This window comes from Sorex fumeus, unplaced genomic scaffold (assembly GCF_029834395.1).
Source record: "Sorex fumeus unplaced genomic scaffold, SorFum_2.1 ptg000122l, whole genome shotgun sequence".
NCBI lineage: Eukaryota > Metazoa > Chordata > Mammalia > Eulipotyphla > Soricidae > Sorex > Sorex fumeus.
Window position 1 is genome coordinate 4,096,755 of NW_026606179.1, and position 19,426 is coordinate 4,116,180.

The 19,426-nt window shown below is 47.6% G+C and overlaps 1 protein-coding gene across 1 annotated transcript; it reads right to left on the bottom strand.

Moving 5' to 3' along the window:
• Window positions 1-239: 239 nt before the first annotated feature.
• LOC130044431 (ADP-ribosylation factor-like protein 4A) lies at window positions 240-698 on the bottom strand. The gene has a single exon (XM_056137160.1). It carries the CDS (start codon window positions 696-698, stop codon window positions 240-242), a length of 459 nt encoding a protein of 152 aa, XP_055993135.1.
• Window positions 699-19,426: the final 18,728 nt, after the last annotated feature.

A 19,426-nucleotide genomic window follows, 5' to 3' on the forward strand; every position in this document is an offset into this window, starting at 1 on the left:
ATCAGTGAATTTGAGAAAAGAGAGCAACTGATATGCTCCATGGCAGCGAGAAGCTTGCTTGTTTTTATTTTCCTGTTCAATTAGAAAATACTAAAAGATGACTTGGCCATTTAATTGATTTAGCGCTAGTGCTTGGACTGCACTGAAACCAAAGTCTAAGACGGTCTTTCCCATTCACACACCTAAGCGTGGGAGACCTTTAAGTGAGACTTGGCTTCATGTTGGCCAGAAAGCATTCCCTAGGAATAAAGAATGTGAAGTAATGTCAGAGACAACAAGTTCCTCAAATCTTGTTTTTTAGCAACTATAAGCATGCGTACTCCTTGATTTTCTGATATCCTGGTTATTTTATGAAGTTCAGTTTTGGCTTCTTCCATTCTTTCAACATCAACAGAGTCCACGACAAACACAATGCCATCTGTGCATCTGGTATATGACTTCCACAGTGGCCATAATTTCTCCTGACCACCTACATCCCAGAAGTGGAAAGTGACAGTTTTAGAATTTCCCAAAGTTACCTTAATTATTTCAGTGTTAAATCCTTTGGTAGGTATGGTATTTACAAACTCATTGAATTGCAGCCTGTATAATACAGTTGTCTTCCCAGCAAAGTCCAAACCCAGAATAACAATGTGGAAGGACTGAAATGAAGGCAGGCTGGACAGGATAGAAGTCTGGTCTGACAGTCCATTCCCCATTTCCAGCTGTAAATAAATGTTCCAAATTGAAATGCTTTCTTTTTAGCGCTTCGGAACGTCTCCTCTTAGGGGAATCCAGCTACAAGATTGCTCCCAAACTGGAGTCTGGGGCCAAATGAGAAAGCATTGGTAAGCGTTTCCACGCGGGGTGAAGCACCCTACACGGTCCAAGGTCTCCATGCAACTCTGGCTGGCGCAGCACTGTCCATCCTTCCCTCGTCGGGGCTCAGCGATGCTCACAGCGGCTCTGGAGTCCGCTGACAGCAGAGCACCAGCGAGACTTGAGCAGTGGCGGCGGGGACTCACCACTCCTCCAGGTGCCAGGCGGGCGGGGCGCCAAGCCGCCCTAACGGTGCTCCGCAGCCTGCAGTGGACAAACTGGCAGGCTACCGAATGTAACCTGCCCATACGACAGAGTCTGGCCTACTCCCCGTGGCGTACCCAATATGCCAAATACCAGTAACAATGATGGGTCTCATTCTCCTAAGTCTGAAAGAGCCTTGAGTATGGCACTTTTTTGAAAATCTCAGGGCTAGAACAAAGGAGACGTTACTGGGGCCTGCTCGAGGCAATCAACAAATAAAAGGATGGTCGTGATGATCGTAATGAAGTAGTGTACAAATTTACGGTGGAGATTATCTCATCAACAGTCATGCTCCAGAGACTCATTGCCCTTTTCTATGGAAGAGAGCATAAAATTACTCGCATAAGCCATGCCATTGGAACCCTTGCCAGGCTGATTCTTGTGGGGAACACTGAAAGGGGGCAGGTGAGGCCCCTCACCACCCCAAGGGAACAAGCCTCAATAGCCTAAAAACTCCAGAACTCAAATGACGTCATGCTCATATATGCTCTGCACACATTCGTGCTGAGACCCATCCACGAGTGAACCTATTTCTGGACATCACCATAACTCACACCACTCATACTCCAAGAGTAGCACACCACGTGGTTTAAAGAATAAGGCAATGAATCTTAGAGGGAAAGATATTTTTACATATATATATATATATATATATATATATATATATATGCACATCAAGTTCAACCCTTAACAACATAACAGTAATCTCTTAGAGAAGGGCATAACAGCTGGCTCCAGGGTGAAATACAACAATCTTCCACACACTCCTCTAAGGAAAGTTGTCTGGAGCATTTTCAGTGGTGTATTCATAACAAATAATACAAAATAAATTATTTGGGTCTGCTTTGGGACAGAGGTTGGAGTGTGGGATGGAAATATCAAAAAATGGTGGTGCGAAGGTGTAATGTTGGTGGAATTGGTGTTCAATTATTAAATGAAATCAAATATTGTGCACTACTTGATAAAAATTTAAAAAAAACTTTTTGTTGTTACAATACAAATAAATGATCTAGATCCTGAAAAAAAATTTTTTGCTGGTGGGATTTCAGACAAGAAATGCATTTTCAAGAGAAGAGTCAAGGTTATTCCCAGAGACTCAAGAGGACCCAGGGAAGAGCAGGGTTTGAGAGAGAACAAGCAGGACCCTTTCTGCAGATAAAGCACAGGGCAGGATGACGGCGGGGGCGGGGTATGGGGTGGAAAGTAGGAAGGCAGTTAGAGCAGAGGAGACAGAGAGGGCCCAGGAAGGGAAGGCCAAGTGAGGTGGGGGGAGACAGTGGACATAGGACTTCACACCCCTCTGGAACCCTAATGAACTCTTCCCCCTTTGTGATGCAGGCGGCCCTATATAAGGCAGAGCCACCCGCTCACGCTCAGTTGCCATAGGCAGCTTGTGGTCAGGATCATGGAGTTCGGTATATGGACTCTGATGGTTGTGATGACACCCCGGACTGATACTCTATGGGGCTTAGGCTAAAAGCTGATCAGTAGCAATCCCACCCCCCTTTTCCTGGGGTGTTAGGGGTGCTCTCCCTTTTCATTGTTTGCCTGGAAACAGCATCCTTCATGGCCTTCTGTAAGGAAAAAGTTGACCAAAAGGTAGGAGCCGGGGCCAGTGCTTGAGCCATTTGGTGGGTGGTGGTGATTTCTATTACTTCTCACACACATGAAGTTGAAACATGAATTTGTTTGGTTTAGCGCATCAATAGATTGGGTCATCTAGGAGAAAGTAGGGCCTAGTTGCCAAGGAGGACAGACTGGTTGGGAAGGGGTTCATTGAAGAGAGAATTACCTGAACTTCACAGACGGTGTGGGGTGACAGGTCCCCATTACTAAAATCCTAACTAGTGCCATCATACTAGAGCCAGCTTCCATTGAGACTTTAAGGTCTCTTCGAACAGAAAAGTCCTACCACGACTTCCCTGGTTGGGAGGGAGACAAACTCATCCTCCTGTCAGCCCTTCAGGAGAGTGGAGTGGGGGAGCCCTTCCCCAGAACTTGGGGTCCTGTGGGAAGGAGCACAGGAAGTACATCCCTGCCTGACGTCCCTGAACAGGGGCCAGCTATCAACATCGAAATGCTGTGTCGTTCTGTGGAGAAAACTTGGAAACACAAAATCAAAACTAAAAACAAAGCATTTCATGACATTTTAGGATGGATTTGCGGGAGAAACTCACCTCTCTGTTCCTGTGAGACTCCTATGGGTCATGTGTGGACATCAGAGCTTCAGAGAGGGGAGTCCAAAAGTGGATCCCAAATGATCACTGATTCTTTCACTCCTCAGAGGCGCAAGAGAGCTAGGAAAAGCAGGAGGGTCTCGATCCTGAGAGGTGAGTCTCTGCCTTTTCCATCTGAGCTCACCCACAGTGGCCCCTCCTTCCTCCCCTTCCTCCTGCTGAGCTCGGAGCCTCCCCAGAGACCATGGATCTAAAGGGCTCTGACAGAAGCCACAGGCCTCTGAGAGTCTTTTGCCCTTTGCTGCTCCTCGTCAGCTGTTGAAGCTCACAGAAAAGAGCATGCCTGTGTGCCTTCCATGGCCCTATGAAGGTGCCACTGTGACACCTTCACTAATAAAAGCCACTCTCCCTGGTTCCTAGGTGCGAGGTACCACTTCAGCCTGGCTGAGCTGCAGCAAATACAATCTATCCGGAATTTACAACGGTATGTGTTCGCCATCCTTCCAGACCCAGCATCAGGAGGGCTGCCCAGGTCTGCCTGGGGAGGGGAGCCAGAGGAACAGGGTTAATAGGAAGGCCTTGGGGGAGGGGATAGAGAGGACAGGAAGCCCTGAGGGTGATAACAGAGTAGGGGACAGACTTCAGAACCTCTCCCATGTGACTGGCTTCTGGTCCTCACTCTGCCCTCTCCAAGGCCCTCTGTTCCCTGCCTTCAGCAGCCCCCTGGAGGCATACTGCAAGGACCCACATTGGGAGCACCTGCTGTGCATCAGCCCTTCCTGCAGGGTCTGCAGGGACAAGGCCATCCCGGCTCCTCCAGCAGTCCCCACCATGCTGCTACATCTGGCTCTTTCCCGCCATCCATGATCCCGATGGGCCGTCCAGGCCCTGTTGCCTCTGCAGCCCATCCAGGAAAGCCAACGTGTGTTCCTCTGCCCTGCACTGTCCTCTCCACTCGCTCCAGGATCCCGGGTCTGGCCCTCACCCCACTCTGCGACCTGCAGTTCCCTTCGCCACTGCATCATCCTGGCCCACCACAAGAGCCTGGCAGAAGGCCCTCTGTACTTCTGCTCCACCACCTCCTCTCGGCCCCCCTCCTTCTACTCATCCCTCCTCTCGCAGCTCTCCTGGGAGTGCAGAGAAGGAGAAATCTCCTGAAGTACTCCACGCTATTGTCTGGGCCCCAACCCCTCCCTCCCTCTGAGACCCTTGGCCACACCGCAGATCTCTGTCCCTTCCCTGTGTGTGCCTCTGGTCCTCCACATCGCAGGGGGTTATATTATCCCCCAGCACCTTCCAGGAGACGAAGGGTGGCCCCCCAGATTGCTAGTGTGGACACAGAGAATGAGCCCAGTGTCTCACATGGCAGAGGCAGCAGGGGAGGTGCAGGGAGCAGGGCATGTCCCTGGCCATGGCTGCAGATGCCTCCCAGAACACGGCCCCTCCCGTGGGTGCCGTCCCTGCTCCCTGCCACTCAGAGGCCAGGACTCTCAATGGGCAGCAGCATCCAGAGCCATGTGCCCTCAGCCAGTCTCCTCAAGCAGTTGACACTCAACACACTCAGTCTGGCCGCCCCCGCATTTTCCTAAACTTCTATTGGAAGATCAGGAGTCCCAGGCACTTATTCCTAAGGAGACAGTCTCCCAGAATGGGCCACTTCATGAGAGCCCTGAGGTGCTGTGTGCCCTGCCTCTGTGTCCAGAACGACTTGTGAAAACAGGCTGACAGTGAATGATTCCAAGGACAAACCCCCTCTGCCGAACCTCCTGGTCCCCCATCACCTTGTCTCACAGGGAGCCCGTGTCCCACCCAGATACCACCTGCTGGGCACCAAATCCTTCCCATTCTCCCCAGGGCCCTCGGAGGCACGAATGCAGACCCTCAGCCCATCGTTCCTGTATTCTTACCCATTAAATAATTTACAATCCTACTCTGATGTTTGTCTGTTGTGTTGGAGCTGGAGTTGAGGGACTGAAGAAGTTTTTTCAGCTCTGAGAAAAGTGCCCTGGAGCTTGTGGGAACAGGAGGAACCATGTGCCACCTGCCCAGGTTTCCTCTGAGAGCAGCTGTAGGCCTTAGTGTTCCCAAGAACCACAGCAGCGTGACTCTCCCTCTCTGGAGGCTTCCTGGCCTTCCAGATATGGGGTTGAGGTCTCCGAAAAGAATGAAGGACCCGTAGCTCTCATAAAAATAATTGCAAGAATGAGAGTCCTCCTTGGTGCTTAGAGACCAGTGATTAGGGGGTCTCACCCAAATGAAACCTAAATGCAGGGTTGGAGACACCTGGCACCTTCCTGGGACCCTAAGCTGGTTGGGGAAGGGACCATGATGTGTTTGAGGTGGGAACCCAGACCTGGTTTGGTGGGACCCTGACCTAGAGAGACCCTGACCTGGGGGGATGCTGACCTGGGGGAACTCTGACCTGGACAGACCGTGGTCTGGTTTGGAGGGACCCTGACCTGGGGGGACGCTTGTCCGGTTTGGAGGGACCCTGACCTGGAGGAACCCTGACCTGTGTGCACCCTGATCTGGTTTGGAGGGACTCTGACTTGGTTTGGAGGAACAGAAAAGACAATTGAGAAAATTCAAAATGAGGGAAGTCTGAAGGAGATTCCTCAACACTGGATTTCCACACTATCAACATTTCACTGACTAATGCTACTGTCTGTGACCCTTAGAAGTTTGTGCCCAAAACAATCCATAGTTTAGAAGGTGATTACAGCATTTCCTAGGGGAGGAGAGAGAGAGAAAGAGAGAGAGCGAGAAGTCACGGCGAGCATACCATAAGGAAGGAAAATTATACACATGCCCTATGCCGTGATTAAAGAGCAGAATGTGCCTTCTCTTGACATTTCTTCGTTTTTAGGGTGGTCATCCCAAAAGAAACTGCCCTCTGATCATGCAAAGCATGTGGTCCACCTAGTAAGTTCTCTTGGCATAATCACGTGATCACTCTCTCTCTCTCTCTCTCTCTCTCTCTCTCTCTCTCTCTCTCTGTCTCTCATACTTTAGGTCATAACAGGCATTGTTCAGACCTCCTAAATCTGTGCTGAAGGATTATTCATGGTAGGGCTTAGGGAGCATATTTAATACAGCCTATAAAACCTGGCTCAGGTGCATGCAAGGTCAGCACCTTAGCCCTGTACTATCTCTTGACTTTAAACTTTTGACACTCCCTCACTTTTGAAGGGAATAAACTAGCAGTTCGCCAAAGAATTCCTCAGAGTCCCATCAAAATTGGAGTTGAGTCCATTCAGAGTAAAACTCTTCTTTGGGGGAAGAGAATAGTATTTGAGTTGGTGTCAAAGAATTTTTACCAAACCCTTGAGGATTTTTTTCTGTGTTCCAAATGACCACAGAAAAAGTATCCATTTCTGGTCCAGTATTTCTTTACTTTTTTTTTCTTTTTGGGTCATACCTGGCCATACATAGGAGGTACTCCTAGCTCTACACTCAGGAATTACTCCTGGCGGTACACAGGAGACCATATGGGATGCTGGGAATCGAACCCCATGTCAGCCACGTGCAAGGTTCTACCCGCTGTGCTATCTCTCCAGCCTCAGGTCCAGTATTTCTTTTTGCTTGTTATTTTCTTTCTTTTCGACCACACCCTGTGGCACTCCGAGCTTATGCTATGCCTCAGGGTTCACTCCTAGTGTGGGCCCAGACCTTTATGATACACTGGGGACCAGCTGTGATGGGGGTCCTTGAAGACAAAGGGTCTTATCCACTGTACTATTTTTGCAGCCCCAAGGGCAGAGGCCTTAGCACCCCAAGAAGCTCCTCCTGCAGGAGGAACCAGCTCCCTAATAGCCACATCAGCACATTAGCTGCTTGCCTGGGAGATGCGTGGGGGCCTCCGTGTTGACTGAACATGGCCTCTCCCCTCCTGAGCGGTGGTAGCACTTGCTGGACAGCTGGTCACATCCATGTGTTCTGTGGCTCTCCTCGGATCTGGATGAAACGCGGACCCCGCAGAGACCCTCTCCGCCCTACATTCTATACGCTTGCTTGTTTCCTGTCAGCCTCCACAGTCACAACCACACACACAACAGGCCTGGAGGGAGAGGTTCCTTCCTCGAGCTTGGGCTATTGTGGTCCATTGATTTTGTTCCCAAGGAGTATTCCATAGCGAGGGTGACGACAGATTGAGTTTTTTCTGTTGTTTTGTTTGCTGTTATTTTTATGCTGGAAAACCAGGGTATTTCCAATTTAGGGATATTATGAATAACCTTGGCATGAATACCCTGGTTTATGCCTCTGGGTGGTCTATACATAGAGCAATATACTGATTTTATATATTTTTTTCTTTTCTGGGTCACACCTGATGACAGACAGGGGCTATTCCTGCACTCAGGAATTTCCCCTGGCAGTGCTCTGGGAAAATGCCCTACCTGCTGTTTTATAGTTCCATCCCCTGATTTCATCTTTAGCCCAGGAGTTGTGCAGGGTCCCTGAGCATGTCATGGTGTGTGAAAGGGCCAGATGAAGCTCAGAGCAGAGTATGTGTCTTTCATGTGTGAGACCTTGACTTCCATGTCAGCACCCAAAACAAAGTCTGCCCCAGTCAAGGTGGCAATTTTCCTGGCTACGGATGTAGTCAAGGGGTGTTGGGCATTCTCACCTTTGTATCATAGGATCACTGCCCCTGTTTTTTATTCTGAGACTTGTTACTGTAGCTTCACTGAGGGTGGTAAAGGAGGCTCCGGGGATCAGGGAGCACTGCAGTGAGATTTTGTCCTGCTGTGTGAGTCTGGATCACAGTGACCCCCAGGACTATCCCTGGCAGTGTTCATTGGGCCTTCAATGCCAGGGGCCTCTGCAGATGAATTATGTGCTCGAGCCTGTTGAGCCTTTCCCCTGCCCTGGTTTTCTTCATTTCTCTGTGTCCTGGGTTCTGAGTGCACCAGAGAGGAGCAGACTCCTGGCCGCCTCACTGCAGTTACCAAGTGCCATCTGAGGGCTCTTGTCCTGAGTCTAGGAGGCAGCCCCACCTCAATGAAGGATGGGAGGGGAAGCTCACTCTCCTTTCCCTTCCTCTTCATATTCTGGTGAACCCCTGGAGACTGCCCCTGCCCGCTGCAGACTAGATCCCACTCAAACTCCCCCAGGCCAAGCCCTATGGACTCCATGACTGTCTACTCTCAGATGCGTCATGCTTAGAGCCAGGTGTGCATGTGGTTCAGTGTTACAACACACACACACTCACACACACACATACACACGAATGCATCCAGGATGTTAATTTCCAGGTATGGTGAGTTGAACAGATCAGGAGACAGCTGTCAGCATTAGCAGGTGTCCTAAAGGGAGGGAGCATGCCAGCACACTTGGAGCCCAGGGGGTTCGTCAGTAGGCAGGAGTGTGCAGGGATGGTGTCGGCGAGGAATCTCTGTCTTTTGCTGGGAGAGAGATTTGAGGCAACGGAAACAGACTTAGGAAGGGCCAGGCTGAAGAGTTTCAGCAGGCTCCATGGCACAGAGGCATCGTCCGGATCAGCGACCTGGGCTGCAGTAATATAAAGCAGAGAAGAATATTCCAGAAAGCAGGAACATGCAGGGGACAGACTCGATTGGTTGGTTTGTCTATCCAAGGCTCCTGTTTCCTGTTTCTAGGCACTAGCCAACCCTCCCAGGCCCAGCAGGCCCCGGGAATCACAGCTCCATAGTGTACAGAAAATCAAGAAACAGTCACAGGGTTGACACATTTGGAAGAGGCTGAGGACTGGGGCCTCCAGGTCAGCAGCTGTCCCAACCCCAAGAGCATGTCCCCTCCCAGTGTGCCCCATAGACCCCCGGAGGGCACCCCCATGGGCATTTGGAAGAAAGCAGTGTTGTGTGTATCTGCTCAGGTGTCGTTTGTGTGTGGGTTCTCAGCCACTGTCTGTGGGGGGTCAGCACACACAGTGACCATATGTAGTGACAGAAGCACCAACTGTATATTTCTGATTTGTGGGACCAGGGAGCCTTCTGTCTCCCAGCTGCCCTTGCCGTGTTCCTCACCCACACACATGCTTCTGGGGTGAGGGGCAGGGAGTCAGCACTGATTGTGACTCAGCTTTGGGACCCTAGGGGGCAAAAATTTCGTGTTAGATGTGGCCACGAGAATAGGGGCAGAAACCTGAGAAGCAAGGCCAGCTAGCCTAGGAATCTTTCACAGAAACTCTTTTATTACTTTCCCCTGAGTCTTTATCTTTTGTTGTTTCACTAATAAAACCTTCCACCTTGCCATTTCTCCTATTGCCCACTTGCTCGCAGTAGTCTTAGTGCTGTGATCGGTGTTCACAGGTTTGTGTTTTAAATGTGTTTTTCCTAATCTATTTTATACCCTTAAAGTGCACATTTAAGTGAAATAATCCAATATTTTTCTCTTTCCTTCAAAATTATTTCATTTCATGTGATCCTTTTTATTGCAAAGGACATTACAGCATTTGAAATTATATAAATGTACCATTATATACTCATCTTTTGATAGACGCACTTGTTGCTCCAGAAATTCGCCCATGGGCTGGCGCGATAGCACAGCTGGTATGGTGTTTGCTTTGCACGCAGCCGACCTGGGCAACCCAAGTTCCATTCCTCTGCCTGCACAGCAAAGCCTGTCAAGCAATCCGTGACGTATTCGAAATGCCAAACACAGTAACAAGTTTCACAATGGAGACATTACTGGGCCCGCTCAAGTGTACTCTCAATTAATATTGGGCGACTATAAATTTTTGTGCTAATAGTTTTGTATTCGTTGGAGAGATAGAAGCAGGCATAGAGGATTTCCGATTCTGTGCCTGGGCTGCCCTCTCGTGGCCATTTCTGTAAATACACCTTCTAATGTTCTAAGGTAAGTGTTTTCCTTAGAAACACTACCAAGCTTGGGATTTTTCCTCCCTCCTTAGTGTAGACTGGGAGAATAGTATCACTGAAGTGTAAAATGAAAAGTCCTCCACGGTGAATGCTTTGTTTAGGGTTGTGGCCTATGCATCTGTACATAGAATGTACAGGATGGAGAATGTTGGAGTGAAACAAGGACCACGTCGTCACAGGACCCTCCCCTCAAGCACCTTACCTCAGGCACAATCAGGAAGGACTTCTCAAGAAATGAAGTCATGTTGTTGCAAAACCTTGAGGGAAAAATCTTCAACAGAATATTCGCAAGTGAAATTAAATAATCTGCCAAAAAGATACCACATAACCATTAAGTGGATTGATTGCAGAGATGCAAGAATAGTTGACAGCTGGGTGGATGGAGCCAGAGAAGGAAGCCTGGTTGGACACGGGTAGATCCATGTGATGGGCCACATACAGGAGACGAAGGATAAAAGTCACACGATCATCTCAACAAGTGAGTCAAAGGGCTTGTCAAAATTAAAAATCGGCTCATGACAAGTCTTTTAAGGGGTGTTGGTGGGTGGGCACAGGGCCTTCTCCCACCATGGTGCCCGGGCATCATGTATTGGGGGACCACAGGCATTGTCCTATGCCCTAGGGACTTCTGCACTGTCATTCCAGCTCCAATTATGGTAAGTCTCGAGCTTTTGGCTCCTGACATAAGGGACTATATCTCTCTTTTCTCCTAGCCCGTCAGCAGAGAGGAAACTCCCTCCACTGTTCCAAGGGTCAGGTATAACCTGTTCACACCCACAAACAAACTGCTCAGCTCCTGGAACCATGACCTCAACTGTCACCGTTCCCCATAACCACAAAGTTTCTTTGTGACTGGAAGCAGCCGGACCATTAACTGGCTAATTTTGCTTCTAAAACTTGCTTTGATTGATCACAACACATACGGCCCCATTATGTCCAACGTCTGCTAAGATTTGACTTTTTTTTTGCCTTTATAAACTCATCCCTGAATGTCCTCAAGCAGAGAGTTCTTTGGGACGCTGGTCTGCTGACAGTCACGGCTCCTTTAATAAACACTCCCAATCCAATCTAATTATCTCATTCCTACTTTGGACAAACTGGCAGGCTACCAAATGTAACCTGCCCACACGGCAGAGTCTGGCAAACTCCTCGTGCCGTACCCAATATGCCAAATACCAGTAACAATGATGGGTTTCATTCTCCTAACCCTGAAAGAGCCTTGAATATGGCACTTTTTAAAAAATATCAGGACTTGGACGAAGGAGACGTTACTGGGGCCTGCTCGAGGCAATTGACAGACAAAAGTATGGTCTTGATCGTGATCATGATCCCAATCCAGCCTATCATGTGAAAGGTGTGAAGAAGTTTTCCAGACTTATTTAGTCCTTTTTTTTGAAAACGAAATCATTTTTAGATACTCAGTGCTAGGGCGTTTGCCTTGCATGCAGCCAACATGGCCGACCCGAGTTCGATTCCTCCGCCCCTCTTGGAGAGCCCGGCAAGCTGCCGAGAGTATCTCGCCCGCACGGCAGAGCCTGGCAAGCTCCCCGTGACGTATTCAATATGCCAGACACAGTAACAACAAAGTCTGCAATGGAGACGTTCCTGGGCCCACTCGAGCAAATCGATGATCAACAGGAGGGCCTTTACTTACTTAATTTACAGTGACAAAGCAGTTCATGACTCGGTATCAGTCATACAATGCTCCAACACCCATCCACACACCGGTGTCCATTTCCCAAAATCAATGTCCCAGATCCCTCATCCCCCTCCCCTACAGCTGGCCTCTATGGCAGACTTCCTCTCTCTGTCTGTCTGTCTGTCTCTGCCTCTGTCTCTCTATCTCTCTCTATCTCTCTGTCTCTCTCTCCCTTTCCCTCTTCCCTCTCTCCCTCCCCTCTCCAATAAGACAGTGGGGGTTGCAATATTGTTACCAAAGGGTTTTTTTTTCTAGGAGTACTGCTATTTATTCAGCCACTGATTAGCTGATTGAATTGGGCATGAACTCCACCTTAATTTATTTATTTATTTTTTCTTTTTATATTTATTTATTGGATCACTGTGGGAAAAGCTGTTAAGCTTTCAGGTTTAAGTCTTGGTCATACAATGATCAAACACCTCTCCCTTCACCAGTACCAACTTTTCAACACCAAGAACCCCAGTATACCCCCCCACCCCTCCTAATGCCTGTGAGGCAAATGATTTCTACTTAACTCTTCTCTACATTGGTTACATTCATTATTTCGACAAAAGATGCACCATTATTGTTTAGAATTTCCCTCCAAACAATCAGAATTGCTGAGAAGGCATTGGGAAATATTTTGTTTGCTCTAGCTGGTTATGAGAATCATATAATGTCACTCGGCCATGATTTTGGATTCCTACAAAGAGCCAGATAATTACGAGATTGTTTTCTGTGTGTCTGGTGTTATGGCCATGCCAGAGAGCTGCTCATGGGGGATAACTCATGACCTCGGTAGGGCGTAAAAGACGTGCTGGTACTGTCCCCCTTCCCATGAGACTGCAGTTGCCCCTTCACCTCCGGCTTGTACCTGGCTTTCCTATAAGCTTTGAGGCAGCTGCCACCGTGCTGCCAGGGGGGAAAAGGCGGAAGGGAGCAACATCCTTTCCCTCCTGTGGAGGCATGGCGCCGTAGTTTAACGCATGGTCCATTCACTTTTCTTCTACAAGCTGCTGGGTTCTGGACTAAGTCCTTTGGCCTCTGGAGCCATGGTCATGCCAGAGAGCCGCTTGTGGGGGACAACTCATGACCTCGGTAGGGCGTGAAGGAAGAGCCGGTACTGTCCCCCTTCCCATGAGACTGCAGTTGCCCCTTCACCGCCAGTTCATACCTGGCTTTCCAATATGCTCTGAGGTGGCAGCCACCTTGCTTCCGGGGGTGGGGAGCTGGGGGGGAAGGCCGAAAGAGACCAACACCTTTTCCCTCCTGTGGAGGCATGGCACAGTAGTTCACCGCATGATCCATTCACTTTTCTGCCACAAGCTTCCGGGCTCTGGATTAAGTCCTTTTGCCTCTGGAGCCATGACCATGCCAGAGAACAGCTTGTGGGGGGCAACTCGTGACCTCGGTAGGGCATGAAGGACGAGCCGGTACTGCCCGCCTTCCCATGAGACTGCCCCGTCACCTCCAGCTCATACTTGGCTTTCCAATAAGCTCTGAGCCGGCGGCCACCTTGTATGCAGTCCAGATGCATTTCTGCCAAAAGCCGCTGGGTTTCAAGATTTATTTCTGAGTCTCCAGTATCATGGCTATTAATCAGCTTCATCAGGAGCCAGAGAGGCCGTTTTAGGCGGCAACTCGGGGTCTCCTTGGGATGGGGAGAAAGAGTCTGCTCCACCCCCATGTGGTGAGGTCCAGTATGTCTCATCACTGCAGGCCGACACCTGACTGTCCAGTGGCCTCTGGAGGATGGCTGTCACCAGTCCGTCAAGGGGAACAGGCCAAGGCACGAAACCTATTCCCACCTAGAGTGGCCCAGCGCCAGTAACCTACTGCAGGAACAGGACGCATTTCTGCCAAAAGCCTTTGGGTTCTGAGATTCGTTTCTGAGACTCTGGGATCATGGCCATTAAGCAGTTCGATCAGGAACCAGAGAGGCCATGCCTCCAATTATATAGCTGAGCTGCAGGTGATTTGTGGGTGTATCTCCCACATACCTAACTTTTGGGCATTTACTTTCTTGGTAAACTTTGCCCCAAGTTTTTGGGGTCTGGCCAAAGGCACGGCAGCAATTTTGCGGTATCAAAAAGTCTGACGTTGCCATCAGGCTGCTGATGCACTCACCTCACAGGTACAGACTGACCTGCTGGCGGCACCATACCCCAAGAGTTTTTTTTTTTTTTGAATATCATTTTACCTCCTTCAGGACTCAGATATTGACCAGAGGGATCATTTCTAATGATCATTGTCTTAGTGTCTCTTCTCTGTCCAAACGGCATTCTCCCACAATTTGAGGCAAACTTCCTACCATTCCTATTGTGGACCAGTCCTCCTGGCCCTCATTTCTACTGTCCTTGGGTATTTTTCTCATACTATTTTTTTAAATATCTCACATATGAGTTTGATTATTCTATATCTGTCTCTCTTCCAACAACTCATTCCATTCAGAATGGCACTCTCTATGTCCATCCATGTATGAGCAATTTTCATGACTTCATTTTTCTAATGGCTGCAGGGTGTTCCATTATGTAGATGTACCAGTCATGTGTTCTAGGGAACTTAGGATGTTTCCGGGTTCTGGGTATTGGGAATAGTGCTGCAATGAACATCAGAGTGCAGATGGGTTTTTGCACTGTGAGTTCTGGGTCCTTAGAATATATTCCCAGAAGTGGGCTGCTGGGCCATATGGGAGCACAATTTCTAGGTTTTTGAGGAAAGCCCATATTTTTTTCCTGAAAAGGCTGGACTTTCACACCAGCAATGAATGAAATTTTCCTTTCCCCCCGTATCCATGCCAGCACTGGTTGGTTTTGTTCTTTTTGATGTGTGCCAGTCTCTGAGGCATGAGATGATATCTCGTGGTTGTTTTGATTTGCATCACCCTGATGAATAGTGGTGTGGAGCATTTCCTTCATGTGCCTTTTGGACATTCGCATTTCTTCTTTGGAGAAGTTTCTGTTCATCTCTTCTCCCCAGTTTGTGATCGAATTTGATTTTTTCTTCTCAAGTTCTACCAGTTCCATGTATATCTTTGATATTGACCCCTTATCAGATGGGTGTTAGGTAAATAATTTTCCCCATTCTGTGGACTGTCTTGTTTCCTGTTCATTGTTTACTTTGAGGTGCATAGGTTCTTTCTTTCTTTCTTTCTTTCTTTCTTTCTTTCTTTCTTTCTTTCTTTCATGTAGGAGTACTGCTATTTATTCAGCCACTGATTAGCTGATTGAATTGGGCATGAACTACACCTTGCTTTTTTCATTTTTATAATTTTATTTATTGAATCACTGTGAGAGTGTTATAAAGCTGTTGGGTTTAAGTCTCGGTCATACAATGAAACACCTGTACCTTCACCAGTGCTCATTCTTCACCACCAAAATCCCCAGTATATCCCCATCCCACATCCTTCCCCTACCTGTGGGGCAGATGATTTCCACATTACTCTCTCTCTCTACTTTGATTACATTCAATATTTTGACACCAGACCCACCATTATTGTTTGGGATTTTACCCCAACACTCAGGTCTGCTGAAAAGGCAACTGTAGACAATGTTTTCTATTGCTGATTATGAATAACATATGACGTCGTGTAGCTGCAGTAGTGGCTGAACAATTTTGAAATTCCAAATTTTTAACACTTAAATCTGGAGGAATTTCTGCCAAAACCTGCTGGGTTCTGAGATTTGATTCTGAGTTTCTGGGATCATGGCCATTAAGCAGCTTGATCAGGAGCCAGAAAGGCCGTTCATGGGCAGTGACTCGGGGTCTTGTTGGGACTGGGAGGAAAGGGCGGGCTCCACCCCCATCCCATGAGGCCCCACATGTCTCGTCATTGAGGGCCTAAACTTGACTGTCCAATGGCCTCTGGCGGATGACGGCCACCCAGCCACCAGGGGGAACAGGCCAAGGCACAAAACTGCTTCCCACCTCGGTTGGCCCGGTGCCGGTAACCTAACTGCAGGGACCCAACGCATTTCTGTCAAAAGCTGTTGGGTTTTGAGATTTGTTTCTGAGTCTCTATGATCATGGCCATTTAGGAGTTTGATCAGGAACCAGTGAGGCCATGCCTCCAATTATATAGCTGAGCCGGAGGTGGTTTGTGGGTGTGTCTCTCACATACCTAACTTTTGGCCATTTACTTTCTTGCTTAACTTTGCCCCAAGTTTTTGGGGTCTGGCTAAGGGCACAGCAGCAATTTTGGGGTATCTGGAAGTCTGAAGGCGCCATCAGGCTACTGATGCACTCGCCTCACAGGTACAGATTGACCTGCAGGCAGCACCATACCCCCGAGGTTCTTATGTTAATTTAGCCCCTTTTGTTTATCTTTCATTCCCCTTGCTTGGTCAGTGGTGTTTTATCCTGTAAGATATCTTTCACTTCAATGACATAGATAGTTCTGCCTGAGTTTTCCCCCATATACCTTACAAATTCAGGTAGGATATTCAGGATCACGACCACCCTGTTGTTCGTCGATTGCCTCGAGCAGGTGCCAGTAACGTCTTCTTCGTCCTAGCCCTGAAATTTTTTTTTTAAAGTGCCATATTCAAGGCTTTTTCAGGGTTAGGAGAGTGAGACCCATCATTGTTACTGGTATTTGGCATATTGGGTATACCACGGGGAGTTTGCCAGACTCTGCCGTGTGGGCAGGTTACATTTGGTAGCCTGCCAGTTTGTCCAAAGTAGGAATGAGATGATAAGATGTCATCTTATCATGTGGCTGGGCGCTTCCAGGAGCTGAGAGTGATAATCTCTGGATCCTGGCCATTGTTGGAGTTACACGGCAGTTGGTGGGTGTAACTGTCTAGTTACTGGCAGGTCCAGTCCCAAACCGTGCAGGCTTGGAGATCTCAGCCCCGGGTCCCACACACCTGGGTTCCTCTGCCAGTTCTTTTATGCATGAGGCTCATCCAATTGTGTGGAGAGTGGCCTCAGTATGGCCTTGGCTGGGGCCTGGAGGTCTTCAGCTGTTTGGGCCCTGGCAAGGATATTCAGGCACAGGGTAGGAGACTTTGGTATTATGGACTTTAAATCCATATTGATTTGATATTTGTGCATGGTGTTAGAAAGAGGGCTGAGTTTATGTGTTTATTTATTTATTTATTTATTTATTTATTTTTGCTGGTAGCTGACCAGTTGTCCCAGCACCGGTAACAGGCTTCAGAAAAAGAAAAACGTTACAGATAAGAGAAGAAGCCCTTAAAAGTCTAGGAGAAGGTATTACAGATCTGTCTGTAGTCTTCTTAAATCTAAGAGGTCCTCAGAAATTCCCCTGTTACTGGTTCCCTCACCCAAGAAGTACTCTCTATAGGGGAAGTGACAGTGGCTATTCAGAGAAGCATATCAAGTGGTATAAGTTCTTTATTATAACTGATTAGTATTCCATTGTGTCGTAATCCTCTTCTCTGTTTTAGGCACTTAGGTTGTTTCCAGTCCCTGGCTATGACAAACGGTGCTGCAATGAATCCAAATGTATAGATATCTTTTTGAATTAGTGTTTTATACTTTTGGGGTAGATGCCAAGAGGAATTGCTGACAGATAGAAGCTCTGTCTCACTTTTTGGAAATATCCATACAGTTTTTCACAGAGGCTGATCCAGAAACAATCCCACAAACAGTGGATGAAGTTTCCTTTACACCACATAACCACCAGTGCTGGTCTTTCTTGCACAGCCCATTCTCACTGGTGTGAAGGAGTTATTCATTCATGGTGTTTATTTGTATTTCCCTCAGTGACATTGACTGCAGTTTTGTGTACTTAATGAACCTCTAAATGTGGTCTTTTGAGAAATGTCATCTCAGCTTCTTTCCTCATTGAATTATAAGGTTTGTTTTGGGTTTCTGTGAATTCTGTATAAAATCTTGTATAATCGTTCTTTATTAGATGTGTAGTGAGTAATTGAAACAGGAATATTTGAGCACGGTAGTGAAGATTGGAATGAGACGTCATCAAACCTGATGTCGAAAGTGCAGAATCATTAGCAAAGGAGATCAAAACAGTTTTGCACCAGACTTCCTGGATATCTATCTAAGGGCAGCCCTCCTCTGCTGTACTCCAGTTTTCAGTTTGCAATCTGTTTGGGGTTTGTGTGGATGGTTGTTCCCAGACTGGGAGACACAGGAGAACTTACTTTTGGTGCTTCTGTTGTTCAGGACTGGTCACAAGACACCGGTGGGCCTGCTCACTTAGGGAGGAGTGTGTCAGAGTGAGGCAGGGGAATGGACAGTAGTGTGTGGAGGAGGAGGTGTGGATTGGGCTTATTTTGCCCACTGCTGCCTGTTGCCACTAATACTGATTCTCTCTCATTGGCTGATAAAGAATGAGGGATCTTCCTTGAGTCTTGTGCTCCTCACGAAGGATTTCATCATAAGCATGAAATAAATAAAGTCAGCATTTATTTGAGAAGGCAGAGGAGCAAGTAGGAGGCTAATACCAGCTGAGATGAGGTGATATATTTTATTATATTGCTTTATTAAAGTTATTGGGCCTGCTCGAGCAAATCAATGAACAACAGGAGGACAGTGAAACAGTGATTATGGCACCATCATTTATTAAGTTGCTCATCATGGAGTTCTAGGCATTCAGTGTTCCAACACCAAACTCACCACTGGTATCAGCGTCCTTTCACCAGTGTTCCAGGTTCCCTCCCACCCACCACCTTGACCTGAAACGTTTTACATATTTGAACCACACAGAAGTGCTCAGGGCTCTTCACACACAAATGACTCCTGGCAAAATCGGGCCACCATATGTGGTGCCAGAGATCAAACAGAGGTTGACTGCAGTGCAAGAAAATGCCCTACTCACCATACTTTAGCTCCGGCCACTCCATAGACACATATTCATGTGTGGTTGTTGTAGTTTGGGTCTCATGATCACAAAATGAGTTTTTCAGTGTTTTAGCCATATACATGCATCCTACCATCAGAGTACCCAAGGTCTGTTACTCCTACCCCTGTTACCTCCCACTTTGTTCTTAATTACCCCCTCAATTTATTTCCTTCCCTGCCATTATTTTTATAATTAAGGGTCACACGAAGTCTAGGTATTCCTACTTTATTACCTTGCATTCTCTTCTGGAAGGAGCATTTTAAGCCCACCCTAATGATACTTCCCAGTCACAATTGTTAGCAAGGGCTCTTTGCATATGCACAAGTTATTTAAGTCATTTGTCTAGCCGCACATTATTACCTCCTAGGTGGGAAATTGGCCCAAGGAACAGGAGGAATCTGAGTTTTCTGCCTTCATTCCAGTGACTGATTCCTTTCCCTGAGTCACTCCCTGTGAATTTGAATTTTCTGAAGTACTGCTCTGGTCTTGAACGGAAAGTTGACACTGTTAATTGTAATCCATTTTCTCTGGACATTTTTGATTCCCAATTTGATACCTAGATGCTTCCTGAGGCATCTCAAACACACTCTGAAGAATTTTTTCCAGTTGTGAGCCTAGGTGACTTGACTTGGTAATGTATCCATGGGACATTGTGACTTTGGAAAGCTCTGTATTCACCGGGGGTTAAGTTTCTTCATTGGTAAAATGCAAAGGCGGTGGGGGGAGGTGGTTTGCTGGAAATACATGCTTACTCTCCCCTGACAGTTACCAGAGGTCTAAGTGAGATAAATGGAGAGTTTGACCTTTGATAAAGCTGTTTGTT